The following is a 15700-nucleotide window of genomic DNA, read 5'->3' as shown; positions in this document are numbered from 1 at the left end:
TTTTAATATACTTATGTCCAGTCACTGTTAATGAAAATAAAAACCAATAAAATCCAAATCTCCTGGACTGTGCTTCCACACTGCCCTTCCAGCACCAGAAATTAATTACACAAATTGAAAGGACTGTTATTTAAGAGGGCTCGAGGCTGCAGAGGAGGATGGCAGTCAAAGAAGGTGCTGTTAGTTACTGAAGGACAGAAATTGGCCTTGGAAGGTGTGCATGTTGGCTTTCAGCTTTCAGTGATGAATTTGTAAGATTTTTTTTTTCTCTCCACTGAGAGACCTTGTAAACATATTTTCGAGTTTTTTTATTCCCTTGTGTGAAAAAAAGATGTCAGAATGTGTGTGTTGGCATACGTGGGCTTTGCCATTATTAATACAAGATAGGTTCAATATGTTTGAGACTCTCCTAGTCAATCTGAAAGTAGAAAAACCTTGGGAGAAAAACATCTAGCACTACCTGAGTTCTTGATTCAAATAAAATATTTAGAAAGTGTGTACACACATTCTGCATTTCAACACGCTTTTTTCTATGTCTACCCAGCATCACCAGTATGTTAAAAATCATTGGTATTTAAAAAAAACATTGTGTTAGCTGTTCACACCACCAGAATGGAATAGATTTGTTTGTCTGCTCCAATGTAAGATTAGCGAATGTTAGCTGTGAAATCTAGCTTACTAAATACAAGAATCTCAAGATTACTTTCAGTTTAGTTTAACATGCCTGTAGTTAGCTAATTAGCAACAGGTTGTAGGGAGATGTGGATTCTGCAGACAGGAAAAGCTCATGGTATAAAGAAAAAAAAAGACCTTGTTTTCTAAACTCTATTGTTTTCCCAATCTATGTATTTTCAACTTTGGACGAGTTAAGGGCAACACAAGGAACTGCTCATCTAGTGTGAAGCACACTGAAAAAGTTCTAATTTATATTGGTGTGAAAAACTGATCGTTATTTTCAACTCTGTGTAGGTGTCAATAGCCTTATTCTCACTGCATAAGCTTTCTGAAGGCAATGCACTTAAGACTTGTCATCTTCACAGCTCCATTGCAAGTCCCCGATGAGTTAAAAGCTGGTTAGAAAGCTTCTTAGATAAGTCGTGATACTGTTTGTATGGTAAAAAATCAAACCAGAGCACCAATGAAATAAAGTGAAATAAGAAAATGTCTCTTAAAACACTAACACCTCTGCCTCTCTGACCTTGAGTATGAGTGGCGATGTGGGTTTGAGCTCCAGTATTCCAGAGGGACTCAGCGGTTCAAACACGGGGTCAGGGTAGTAGCTGAATGTCTCGTTGACCACCACCACAGAATTCACATTGTCCATGTAAAACCCAATCTCATCTGGGCCGGTGCCGGTCTCGGAAAAACCCAGGTCTGAATCCGCCACCGATGGAGCCAGGCACACCATGACTGAGTTGTTATACACCGTACAGTTCTGAGAGCAGGAGAGGGGAAACAAAAAAGGAGTTATGGTTCATGTTTTTAGAGAGAATCCCCAATAATAAAAAAAAAATGCTTCTTTGTATGAAACTAGAGTAAATGTGGACTGAAATCTAAAAGCTTTGCTTCATAATCCAGTTACAGTTCCCTTTAAAACTAAATGTTAGGTATAAAACCAGCAGCTCTGCCTTCTTTTCAAATCCTGAGAATAATCTTCAGACTATAATTTTCTTTTATACATTATATATATTATTGCATTATATACTCTTTTCGTTTCTTTAGAATGTGCCATGTGTGAAAATTGCGATGCTGTTATACCTATTGGAAATATAAATTGAATGCAAATTTATGAACTGTATGGTTTACACGATTGCTTCGAACAGTACATGAATGTGTGAAGTTACGATCATGTTTGCTTCAATTTACAGGACTGCTTTAAAAACGCTCCCATTTTTTGTGCACATTTTAGACCTTTTACTACAAATGTATTTTGATTACACTGAGGTTTTGCCTGCAGATGAAAAGCTTCTGAATAATAGCTTTATTGTTTTTGATTAACGAAAAACTAGAAATGCATACAAACAAGTGAATCAAAAAATACAACTTCATGCCAATCAACCCCAGCCTGTGGCAAGGCTCACCCCTGCTGATTCACCAACGTCAACACCAAGAAGAAATGTAAATATCAGATGAACTGAACACCATGCTTTGTTTGCCTTCATGTTTTATTTTCAGAAAACAAATGAATGCATTGCTATTCTATCAAGGTGAGTCTTTCTCTGAACACATGATGCTGTTCATTATGATGAATTACCCATCTCAAGCCAGTCTCTGCAAGCTGGCTGTCAAAGTAATGAATAAGAAAGGCCGCCTAGAAAAATGTATTGAAAAATGTAAGCAGACTCTGGAAAATGGCTGTCAGTTAGGTATTCACGATTTGTACTAAATGAGCGACAACACGAAAAAGAAAAAAAACAAAAAAAAACAACATCAGCACAGTCCTTTAAATGTAAAGTAGCACTTCGGTAAAAGGGTGTGTGCCATGCATTGTGGAGGCTGTTTGCCGTAATAAACGACAGCTTTATCTGTAGGTTGAAATGCTTTAGTATTGTTTGAAGTTCAATCCTTAACCCTGACAACTAAAGAGCTTCAGCTCACAGTGACAATCACCAAAGTGTTTTGCGAGCATTATCTATAGAATTCATATACGCTTCAACTCAAAATGGAATTTAAGGTTTGACATGGATTCTTTTCTTCCTCTTCATTCCCCAAATTATTTTGTGTCTCACTTTCTTTCACTCTCTCTCTCTCTCTCACACACACACACACTCACACACAGCCTTTCTCATGTGGACTCTTTCTTTTTGTGACACAAACACTCATGTGGTGCGGTGACATTTGAAAAGCTTTGCGGCCTGAGGTAGTTTCAGATGTCTGAAGCTGTAGCTGTAGAGAGAGAAGACGTGAGCAAGACACAGAGACAGACTGTCTGCCACCCTCGGCAGCAATATAGAAGAAGATGTCTGCAGATGTGCTTGTACGTGAAGGAATATCTCTGAATACATTTGACACATGCTGTATGTGTACGTCTGAAGACTATATACTGTATGTACTTCTATTATGAATTTATATTGAACATATGAGCTTGAGTATGCTAACGCTGTGCCTGTGGAAGTGAATACGTTTGTTGATCAGCGTGCTTGTGCTGTGCTTGCGTGTGTGTTTGTATGGTGAGAGTGCTTCATTCACACCAATACTCACATGAAAGGATTCCGCCTGCCCATACTTGGCCCTGATCTTTGGTTCTCGGATCGTTGCGAGGTTGGTCCCACTCACTGTCAGCGGAGTACCACCACTGTAGGGGCACAGAGGAAGAGAGACGCAGAGGAAGAAGTTAAGTAACTGTGAGCAATCTGATTAAAGGAAAATACTATTATTTTTCTTTGATGCCTACCTGATATTTTGTTTCAGTTTCTTAGGTAGTAAATGTGATTTTGAAATCACCAATTAGAAAACAAAATTTACATCCTACTATTTCGTTTTCCCAGTTCCTTTGTGCTGTTTAACATAATCACTGCCTGGATCACTGCCTATAATAACAGGCAATGTCCCTGTGGCTGGTGTGGACCTAAAGCACAGAATTTTGAAACTCAAGATGGGGGTCCACAGTGTGTGGCTAAATTTAAGTAAAAAAGACCTTTGGTTAAGACTGTGATTTTAATTGATAATGTTAATCAACATGTTGATTTGTTGTGCTTCAGGTAAGTCTGATGATGTTTTCTTAATCCAAGGCCATGACTATTGGTCAGCCAAAACCAAATGCTGTGAATGCCTAACTCTAACCATCAGAAAGTTCTGTAATACTGTAAGCAATACTGTACTGCATGAGTATTTTTTGTTATTTTTTTATTTTTTGGCAAAAATGCATGAAATATATTCGCAATCAAGTTCATTGACTTGTTTGTTAGCAATACACTTTAATTAAAAGGACATTAATTAACAACATTTCCAAATTATGGCAAAAGAAAACCTTAATCAGTTTTTGCAAAATAATGAGCAGAACACTTGGCTAATGTGAAAATGATGAATTAACACTGACATTTGCAGCTGCAAAAAAATGGTTTGTATAAAACTGTGTAGTTCAACACTCTATGTGTGCACCGACAAAGTTTATTAAAGAACAAAGAATAGCTGTACAGGTAAGACAGAAAAGAAAGTTTGGTTGTAGAGAATGAGAACATGAGGGAATATGTGAGAATGAAACTCAAAGAAAAAAGAGAAAGAGAGAGTGAGAGTGAGAAACTGAGTGAGGGGGAAAGATCCACAGAGATACTCTACACAGCCTAATCACATCTCTATACAGAGTAAATATGTGTTTGCCTTGAGTCGCTGAAGGTCACTGGACTGAATCCAGTAAATAATAAAGCCAGAATTTGGCTGAAGCCCCAAGCTGGTGAGTAGTGTGTGAAGGCAGACTCACATCTGCTTGGTGTAGAAATATACATTTGGTAGGATATTTGATTTCACTCTTTTATCCATCATGGCAAATGCTCATAGATCTGAAACAACAGTTAATTGATGTGCAAATTCCACCAGTCAAATCGGCAAGTGTTGGGAAAATCTTAAATAACCTTCAGTGGTTTCCCATGTTGGTCTGCCCCAAAATGATTGGTGGAATTGTTTCCTTTGATATCATCCACAATGCAAAATTACTACCACTGCTGAGAATGCATCATTAAGTATAAAAATAAAATAAAATCTTTATCACTGGAGGTCTCTTGCCACTTGTAAAGACAATGGAGTTAGTCTGTCCTTTGTCACTGCTACACTTTTGAATTTATGTGGTTTTCATGAGAGACATCATACATTCTTGATGCCTGCCTTGTTTTACAGTGGCAGTTCCAACCTCTGAGTACTCTCAGTTGTTTTCTGCTGGGAGATCACTTCCTTTCACTGCTGCCCAGGCTATCTGTGCCACTGAAAAATATAGTTTATAAGATTCCCTATAGGGTGTCTTCCTGTAGGTTTTGCATTGCCTGGAGGGGGATGCTGTAGTCTTTCGCAATGCTGTCTGAAATAAAAGGCTGAGATGAAACCTTTTATCTTGAAAAAGTCATAAACAATGTGCAGCTCCCTTACTGCACATTGGACAACCAAGCATTTTTTAAAAACAGGAAGTGAGCATCCAGTGGGTATTTTGGGCCTTGGTGAAGGCTGCAGATCAAATGCCCCTGGCCAACACCCACGGTTATGATATCTCACTTAAAAAAAAGGAATGTCATCTTACTGCAGGCTACATAAGGGCTGAATGTGGGGTGTAATACACCTAATTCTCTTTTTACAATTCCCTACTCTGTTGCCTTCACTGTCTATACTTTAAAGATGAGTGTTTTTTTTTTTTTTTTTAAAGATTTACTCCCTCTGTTGCTTGGCTATCTTCAATGCAAACAACTCTCTGCAGGGCGATACTTTCAAGTTAGGGAATGGTCTATTGCTACTGCCATGCCTTTTTAACTTCACAACTCTGTACTGGGGACTGACCTCCCACTTGGGTATTACTGTATTGCTCTTTTTGAATATTATGGAGCTTGATCTCAAAATCTTGTTTGAAATGTTTGCAAAACAGACATCTTAGTGCATCTTGACCAATCATCTTTCCACACCTGTACACTGTGGAATGTAGATGAAGGCAGTACTCTGCCCTGTTCTTTATGCCTTTATTGCTTATCAACCAGTCTTTAAGGATTCATAATTTGAGTAATCCTGCATGTCTGTCTGTATTACCTCCATATGAATGTGATGGACCTGCCAAATGAAGTATCCTTCTGCCATTTGACGTAAACATCAGGACTTATTTTTCACCGGTTTTACCTTTATTAGCTGCACATGGGAAGAGTGGGGACTCCACCAATTACCCACTCCTTCTAAACTGCATGAATCACAATGTGATGGCTAGAGATGACAACCCTATCTGCCTCTACACCAGTCAAGCTTAGGATCGGGTGAGGCATGCTGAGTTCTACTTTCCTGACAAGGAAGGTAGGACTTCCCTCTTGTAGTTTGAGTCTTTGTTGTAGTTTGAGTCTTTGCTAAATCAGGTAATTGATCCAGGCAACACATCTTATCCAGGCAGATACAGCAACTACAAAGTTGCTATAACATCATGTAGGGGGCACCAGGCAAGGCTTTGACCCTGTCTTGGCTTGCAGTTCAGAGAATATGTTTGCCAAATCTCTACTGAAGAAGGATAACAACACAGAGACTCTCTGGTGAGACGCCATGTGACCACTGATTTATCTTCAAAAACCACTTTCAGCTTAAGTAACTGGAAGTGAAACACTTCAGTTCACTAAGGTCGATTGCCATGAAAGTCTGCCATGATGTGGTAAAATTAATTTTATATAAATCAAGTCTTTTCTGTTCAGCAGAATCTTATTAATGTTAGAAAGTTGAAATTGTAAAATTGTGTAGGGTAACCTCCATGTAATCTCTAATGATTTTTTAATCTCATTCCACTTTGAATGCAAATTAATTTTCTGATGTGTCACAGTAAGGGAACGTACTCTTGGATTCTTCTTCTATTAGTTCAGACTCTTGCCATTATTTATTAAGCAGCTGTAGATATTATATGAATATATTAAAATGTTTAGCTACAGTTCTTTTGATTGTAAGATGCACCGCACTATATTATTATGACCCTTATTATGACGTAAAACAAATTGTAGCATAATCAGTACTTCAGTATAGGCTCCCTGTATGTTATATATTGCACATATAGTAATTGAGATGCTAACAAAAGAGAAAAAAGAGAGAAAAAAAGAAAGTGACCTATTTTATTATTGTGTTCTTTTTAAGAGAGATGCTGGCAGATGATCAACAAGCCACACTCAAATGAACTAATTGGATGTTTATGCCATTGCCACAAATGCATCATGGGACTAAGCAGACTGCACTTATAATGCCGCTTGTCCTCTGTTTCCTTTCTCCTCCTCCGTTCCCCTCCTCTCCTCTTCAGTTTGATGTATATTTGTGTTGAGTCCCTCTGTCCCTGTTGCTCCTCTCTTTGTCTAAGTGAGTCTCTTTAGCTCAGGTACATGCTTCAGGGAACAGACAACAGGACAATAAGGATAAACTCTCAGGAATAGCTAGGGAAATCCAACCACTGTTGTTAATGTTCTTCTGTCTGCTCTCCCTCTTTCTTTTGCTGTGTCGGTCCTCTCCTTCTGTTTTGCTACTTCGTCTGGTTTCCTTTTTTTTCACCCTCTGTTTGGTCTAATCCTCCTCTCACTAACTGATATACAACAGGAGATGCATAAAAGCATATCTGTAAGTTTACGTAACACTACCTAAAGTGAAAACACCAGTTTTCATTATATCAAAAGGGTAATGATTAGCTAGACATCATCAAATTCAAACATAAATAAATAATGGGTAATATAAATGAACACACTGTGTCAGCATTAAAAGGGTGCCATTTTCAATTAATTCAGTGAACTCACTTGTTCACAGAATGCAGCCCATCTTGACAGGGCTGACAGAGAGCCAGAGAGTCCAAAATGACAGACGCTAGCTGTGCTGTGCTCCATTGTGCTTTATTAAACCTCTGTAGGTCTATAAAATATTACACAAAACATGTGTGTATTGTCGACACACTGATCTCTGTCCTATGTGTGTCTCAAGTATATTTTCTGAATAAACGATCTGAACTAAATGTTCCGTTATCAACCGTGCTCTTTAATTTCAAGTCAACAGCTCTTTATTAGGTTAAATGACGTATTCTTGGTGATGGTAAATGCTGAAAAGGACGGAAGCTTGGAGAGTCAACTATCGCCGCCACCACACCAGAAGCCTCTACTCAGTTTGTGAGCATATGATGGATGAACTTTGCTTTGCTGTGATCTTAAGTAAGCTAAAGCTTTTGGGATATCGTGTAAGCTTGCCTGCTCGTTACCTAACACCTTTATTTACCCTCGGGCACTACCCACTACAACCAATTTAGTAACTGTTACCTTCAAACAGCTGCACTGAAGTAATAGGGGTAATCGGTGCCTTGCTTAAGGGCACCTTGGCAGTACTTGTTGAAGGACTGGCAAGCCCCTATACCAATCTGTTTTATATAGTCAGTCGGTTTGGGATAATATTTGAATATTTAGGAATTATTGCTCGAACCTCTGCTGTTGCCCAGATAACTTTTCTCAGTTTCTCAGATGAGCACATTTCCTTGATTTATTTTTGAAGTGCTCTGTCTTCTTCCTAAATGGAATATAATCAGCCAAGCAAAATTACAATGGCACCACCACCTTTTCTCTTCTCACCGTTTTTCATCCACTCTTGCTGTCATCAACCAAGCACAACGATAAAGCTCTGCAGGCGTGGATGTATTCGCACAAAGTGTCTACCTTTGTGAGTCAGACATGAACCAGTATGATGTCCCCTTTGACTGGTTCGTTATACTTTCTACCTGAGCAAACATGTGATACGGTGAGAGAGGGCACTGGCTGAAATGCACTGCTAAACGAAAGCTTCCATCAGCTGGAAGCAACACACACACACCTTGTCTATCACAGTTATTTCACTTATTTCAGATGTGTGTGTGTTGTTCGATGGTTTTCTCAGCCAGATGGAGGAGGGAACTGGGGCCAAACATCAGGGACTCTGGGAATCAGTGGGGTGTGTGTTCATGTGTGCATGTGTGTGTGTGTGTGCGCGCAACTGAGTGAGTGAGCGTGGTACGCGTGCATGTCTTCTCTTATGTGGGATCACCACCCCTAGGTGTGCTTCCTGAAGTAGAAGCCAGTTGAAAACTCCACACACAAATACAAAAACACCCTCACAGTGGGTGTGCAGGGCAGTGATTGGACCTCAGATGATGCTCAGCCAGTCCTACTGGGCAGAAGGAACAGGGCAGGATTCATCAACACTCTTTTCTAACAAGCTTTGCATCTATCTGCTACCATCTACTGATGAGTCACTGCAGGGAAGAACGCAACACACAGAAGGATGAAAGAATGTAGGAGGGAAGGTGGTAAAATGAGGTGAAATAAGGCATGATGGCTGCATGTTTCAAATAAATTAACAGGACAGGGAATTTAAAAAAATGCAGAGGACTGGAAAGAATAGTGAGAGGAAAAGTGTGCAGACATGTGGGTATCTTAATACTGTCAACTCTGTAATATGGTCTGAATTTTAAATATTACCACATATGACCACAGATGAGGTGATCTGCAATGGACAAAAAGTATTCCGCACAAAAATCTTGACTTTCATCAACTGTCAGCATCCAACTCTTATAAATACAGGAGGACCGACAGGTGCCATTAATCAGAGAGTATTTAGAATTACAGTTTATTCAAAGAGAGATTGAGGGGAAGTAAACACATATGCACCCTGAAAGGATTAAAATGACTGACTGGTCCAAGCAATTTCAAGATCACTCCCCAAATCAGGAACTCAGAACTCAGGCTGGATGGAGCATCAGAAAAGCCACTGAGGTAAGGGCTAGGTTACTCCCAAACAGAGTAGCCTTGAAGACACAATATGTGTGCGCCCTTCCTGATAGTAAATTTACTTTAATGTGAAAGTCTTTGCTTGTGTTTGTGCTCCCCAGTGACGCTCCTGTTATGTTCAATGTTAAGCAGAGGAGAGCCTTTATTTATTTAGGTGCTGCATGACAAGCTGTGGAACGCTGAGCAGCACACAGAGTTGCATTGGTTCAGGCAGAGAAATTCTCGCACACCATCAGCCAATCAGTATTAGCTTAACATTCAATCAATGGACTGTATAACCCGACAAGCTCCATGTTTTCCGATCACCCGAGCTGCTGTTACTGCTGATGATTTCTACCATTAAGAAATGTCTTGCTTGACTCAGATGAAAAATCTCCAGAGACACCGTCAATTTACCTCCATCCAAACACGCTGTCAGGGTTTTCATCTAGCATTTAAGTCAGCTTCGAATATGCTTCCTCAGATTTGTCCTGCTAACGCTGATGCATCACAAGCAGTGGTGTAAACGTCAAGGCCCTAACCTGTCTTCAAGACAGTGTCCTTTCATCACATCCACACCGCATGGCAAAAATTTCCAGTACAAAACAGCATTTTGGGTTCTAAAATGCTGCTTGAATTCATTTTATGAACAGCCATTTGATTCTGTCTCTCGCAATAAAATGCTGCTATTTTGTGAAAACATAAATAAATGTACATAAATACAAAATGAATGAATGAATAAAACTAACTATTCCAGTTAAGGAAATGATAGCACAATATCTTGCCTGGCAATGCTCCAGTCAGGTTCAATTTTCAGGACAGTGGGGTCGTCAGTGTAGTTAAACTTGACTTCTGGGTTTATGAGCTCTGCGTCGTCGATGTCCACCAGCACTGACACACTGCCTGGTGCGATTCCTGCTGGTGTAATGCACACTATCTCACGGGCATTCCTCCTGAATGGACAGACAAAAGAAAAGTTTGAGGACTTTTATATTACATTCATGCATTAGACAGACAGCTAAACAGTGGCCAAAATCAGACAAATGCTAAATTCCCACAAAGCTTGTGGTACACCATAAAGCTAGAGTCCAAACGATTATGTCATAAGAGCATGTTGTGAACTAGGATACAAATGAAATCAATAATGTAGAGGGAAAGTGAAGTGAAAGTATTGTGGAGAAATAAACACTTCACATTACAAGAGAGAGAACAACAGAGGGAGGCCCATGACAATATCGCACAGAGAGGCTGTCTGGCAGAGTCTGATCACTCTAAAACCAGAATTATAATAATAAAGAGGCAATGATTACTTTCTCATGCCAGGGCATTCCTTAAACACTGAGGTCCAAGCTGAAGCATTGACATATTTAATGACTTACTCATTGTGCTTGTAATTACCAGTGTCCAGCCTGGGAAGCCAATTAGTCCCACTCACTTAAAACAATATTGTAACCCGCTAATTTGATTAGATAATTCCACTCATGACCAATGCACTTAAGTCATCAAGCCAGTCAAGACACTGCTGGCCTGTTGGATCACAGAAGTCACAGAACTTTTTCACTACTTACATAGTGTGTCATGTCTGTCATGTCATGTCATGTCATGTCACATTTATAGCTGGTACTACCATGTGATCTGTCTAGATTTAGATTTAGACTGAAAAATGACATCCGATTTGCAGCCTTACACATTTACATCCCGTATTAATAAATGTTCCCTTTATCTTTTCCCTTTTCTTTTACATGAAAGGAAACTAGTGTAGGCAGAAAGAGGAGGAGGAAGAGACAGAGTCAGTGAAGGCATGTTTAATGAACTTTATACCTGTAGTGATTAGGATCAATGCCACCAGTCAACAACACTGGGGGAGGGATGGAAAGTGTATGTGTGTATATATGTCTTCCTGTAGTTGTGAGGACAAAAATCTGTTTACACAATCGCATTGTGAGAACTCGCTTTACTTATTACTACTGCTTTACTAAGTCTCCATGACATAAATCATTAAATATTAGGGTGAAGATTTGTTGTTTAAGGTTGGGCTGAGGTTAGAGTTAGGTTAAGATGAGAGTTAGGATTAAGCAGGTAATGTTTATTGTCATGGTTAGGTGGCGGTTAAGTCTCCAGGAAGAAATGAACGTAAGTCTATGTAATGTCCCCAGGAGTGATGGAAACATGACTCTGTGTGTGTGTGTCCATGCTTGTATGTCCCATAGGCAAAATAACATTTTCAAATGCAGTCTTGAGTGTAGTCCCCAGTAGCTACATTATCTAATATGTATTTAGCACAGTTGAGTGGTGGCTGCTTTTCTGGGCCATGACTTCACAGGATGTGTGAATGTGTGTCTGTGTGTGCATACACTTCAGCGTAGTGTTGCACACCCTATTGTGCCTCTATATACCATCACAGTCACAAAGAGTGGGAGAAAGAGTGTGATCAAAAAAAAAAAAAAAAAAAAATCTACAATATCCACTCTTCAAAGTCCCTTGGCCTGTAACCATAGCAACCCCATTCACAAAGAACAGATGCCCCAGCAACCTTCACACGATGCCACAAACACAGTCACACAGTTAGGGTGTGACAGATAAAGACAGAGCCGAGGTGAGTGAACAGTTATGGTGAAGTGGGATCTGTTGGATTACTGCAAGGAGGCTGCGGCACAGAAGTGACTGCTGTGACATCAAAGCTAGCATACAGTTGCTTCAGTAGAGATTAGCTACGAGAGGCTAATCCGTGCATTTGACATGCAAGCAACTGTGTTGATAGTTTGGATTTTTGCACACACTAGATTAGGGAATGCTTGTGTGAATGCAGACAAAGAGATGCTGTGTGTGTATGTATGTGTGTGCAAGCAGCAAGCTTACATACACACCTAAACATTCATGATCTCATACACACACACACAAACATCCTAACCTGACACACAGAATACATACTTACACGTGTGTGTAATATTTTTTGTGATAATAAAATGTGTTGGCAATGCTCACAAACAAATCTTCAAAGAGATCATTTTTATTTATGCCACATGTTTTCTTTATCTTTATTTATTCATTTCTATATTATCTACAGTACCTAAAGTTATTATGAATTTGTTTTACAATCTTAAGCACTCTTTTCTGTCTTATTCTTATCTGAACACTATTCTGATGTGATTGGTCCAGTTTCCCCCCAGGGGAACTTACAAATTACAATTTAATTTAGAATGAAAAAAAACAAAAAAATAAACAATGTTTCTTACTTCTTAAAGTAGCAGGGCTGTGGTCCAATGCTGACAGATACGTAACTGCCTGCATTCAGGTAGCTGCCTTCGATGGTGATCCGGGTGCCACCGGAGATTGGCCCCTGGGATGGCTGGATACGGGTGAAGTATGGAGTCTGAAGAAGAAAAGAAGAGAAAATCATTTAGATAACATAGACAGCATAACAGAGACATTATGATTATAAATTTCAATCAAGAAGACATTAAGGAGAACAGCAATTAAATAGACTGAAAAACAAAGATATATTTTGATCTGTGATTTCAAAACACACACTGGACCATTGGAATTTTGAAAATCATGGAAAGCGGCGATGAGATGTCTCATTAAAAAAAAAATAATAATAAAATAAAGAAAGCTATTTTAACAGGTAATATTGGTAATAAGTCACTAACATAAAGCACTGAATGAAACCTGCAAAAATGACACAAAACCAAATTCCTAAAAAAAACAAAAAATGCTTAAAAAGAGTTTCACTGTGGTCCTTGTAAAATCCTTACCACAAAGGTGAACGGCCTCGGTGACAAGGCTCTGTAGTCGTTGACGCAGTCTCTCACACACACCTCAACCTGAGCTTCCTGGACCCGGTAGCTGGTAGCGTCGTTCAGCAGACACACGATTCTGTGGATGGAAAGTGGAAGGGAGTAACAGAGATGAGTCAGCTTGTTATTGTCCTGACCTTGAAACATACACATTTTTATTAGGGCCTTGTATTGGAAGCAATACATACCACCATACAGGTTTTATGATTCAATTAACTTTGATAAATCGATATTTTTTAAAAACATATAGAAACCTAAAACTATAGGATAGCTGGCATAGTACAAAAAACACACCACGACCACTGTATGCTTAAAATCTGAGCAAAACAGTTTAATTTTTATGGAGTCAGAAAACTGTTATCTGTATTTGTATTCATCACAGTCTCTGTATCATCTAACATCGTAACACGAATGTTTGTGCAATCAGAAGAAAAGAAATAAACAACTGCCAATGTCAGTAAAGAAAAAAATAAAATAAAATAAAGGTGCTTTATTTTAACAGTAACTGTCACACTTTCCGTGGAAACTATGAATTAAAAACAGATACAGTGTCATAAAATATAATACCACCATAGTCGCTGGTATTGATACTTTTTAACACTAATTCTGATTTTCATTAATTTCAGAAAATACTATTTTTATATTCTCCATACCTCACATTCACAATATGTGTTTATTAGGAAGCTTGCAAAATTACAAAATAATACAGTAATATCAATAGCAAATCAAGGACATCAACTGACAAACAAAGAACCATCACACCCACATTCACAATTTGTGTTTCTGATGTAGTGAATTGAAGAGTAATACAGTTTTCACCTGCCTTCCTGCAAGTAAGTGCTTTAGAGTCAACAAGATGAAATGAGCATTCAGTCACATAACCATTTTAGACTTTGTACTCTGCACCAAAATACCTGATACAATAGACATGAGACTGTCTCAGAAGGGGTGACAGAAAGAATAAAGAAAACAAGAAGACCAGGAAGGGGAAGAATATAAAATAAAAAAAAAATATCCTAGACATGTTTGAAGTGGTGCAGAGATGTCAGGGATAATGTGTAAAATAAGTCATGTGTGCGTAATATTTGAATAGAGATGCCCTCCATCTCAACATGCATCATTTCCCAACTAACTACACTACAGAGAGATTGTTTGATCTGCGTGAACTCAATTCCTCAGCCGTGTAGGACCCTGCAGAGGAGTAAATGTCAGGATGGAGGGATGAGAAGGATAAAGGAAAGCGCATATGTAGGGAGTAATGGAGGGGAACAACAGATGGAATTTACAGACACACACACACACACCCAAAAAAAAAAAAACCCTGACGTCAACCCTGTCTTTTCAGCTGCTGGATGCGGCTGTCAGTTGATTGATCATGATGAGAGAGGTATGGGTACTTTGGAGTGTGTCCTCGGATCTGTGAGTGTGTATGCTTTCAAGAGAGACAAATGCAGCCTGTGTGTCTGTAAAAGCATTCATCTGTTTGTCTGTGTTTTGTGGGCATATGAGTACATACCTCTGTGCCACTTTCATTCCTTTTGGTGCATGTGGGTGTGTGGTTGCGTTTGGTGTGCGTGCTTGCATGCACAATAGTCCTGCCCTCCGTTCCATAACTTACCTCTCTGCGCTCACATACTCCTCCTCAATAGGCACACAGGGCACCTTGCCCAGCTTGACGCCCATCTGGATGTCTCTGAACTGCAGACCAAGGTTCTCCCCCAGGATGGTCACTCTGGTTCCCCCTTGACGAGGCCCCGTCTCAGGGAACAACTGGACCAACAAGAGGATGGAGGACAGAGGTCGGATTGCGTGGAGGAGGGAAGAGGAACAGGGGAAGAAGGTATAGAAAAGAGGCACAAGAACAGGAAGATGTAAAGGTGATGATGAAGGAAAAAGACAAAAAACAGAATCAATATTTTGCACCACTGCAGTAAGACATATGTTCACACACGCACACAAACACACACACACACACGCCCACAAACACACACACTTAGGACATGAACTGTATCCACAGTTTCATATGCTGTCCCTCAGCTGGGTTAAAGTCTCAAAATAGCCTCCAAACATGACATAGCATGAACACCGCCCTCACAAACAAGCACACACACATGCATAAAAGCAGACAGCCACCGACCCACATAAACACACACACACACCATACAGAATCACTCATATCAAGCGATTCAAGTTTTAATGAGGAGAAATCACCCTCTTGGTTTTGAACAACAGTGAAAATGAGATAAAGGGAAGGTTAAAAAAAAAAAAAAAAAAACTTGCACTGGCAAAGAGAACCTTGGCGTCGTGGGAAGGGCTGTGGCGGTGTAATGCTCAGTCACACCACCGAACCATAATGTGATTTATCTAGCCAGATTATGGCGCGTAACGGGGACAGGTGCGGTGTGACAAAACAAATATGGTGACCGATGGATGGTGGCTGTCACAAAGCCGCACACATACACTACAGCATGACATGCA

The 15700-nt window shown here is 39.6% G+C and overlaps 1 protein-coding gene across 4 annotated transcripts in view; it reads right to left on the bottom strand.

Annotated features, from left to right (window-relative positions):
* LOC124063494 (plexin-A1-like) overlaps positions 1-15700 on the bottom strand; it is a 279266-nt gene that overhangs the window by 43432 nt on the left and 220134 nt on the right. For all 4 annotated transcript variants that reach the window (XR_006844116.1, XM_046397214.1, XM_046397216.1 and 1 more), the window contains 6 exons: positions 14841-14992; positions 13181-13301; positions 12662-12798; positions 10211-10378; positions 3202-3295; positions 1199-1435 (listed from right to left, as the gene is read on the bottom strand). Coding sequence is in view for 3 of the 4 variants with exons in the window: in XM_046397214.1 (XP_046253170.1) it covers positions 1199-1435; positions 3202-3295; positions 10211-10378; positions 12662-12798; positions 13181-13301; positions 14841-14992 (909 nt within the window). In the remaining variant the exon portion in view is untranslated. The remainder of the gene's footprint in view (positions 1-1198; positions 1436-3201; positions 3296-10210; positions 10379-12661; positions 12799-13180; positions 13302-14840; positions 14993-15700) is intronic.

This window comes from Scatophagus argus, chromosome 8, assembly GCF_020382885.2.
Source record: "Scatophagus argus isolate fScaArg1 chromosome 8, fScaArg1.pri, whole genome shotgun sequence".
In the NCBI taxonomy this organism is placed as follows: Eukaryota; Metazoa; Chordata; class Actinopteri; family Scatophagidae; genus Scatophagus; species Scatophagus argus.
Note: the sequence above shows the minus strand (reverse complement) of the source record. Positions and strands in the feature narration are given on the sequence as shown.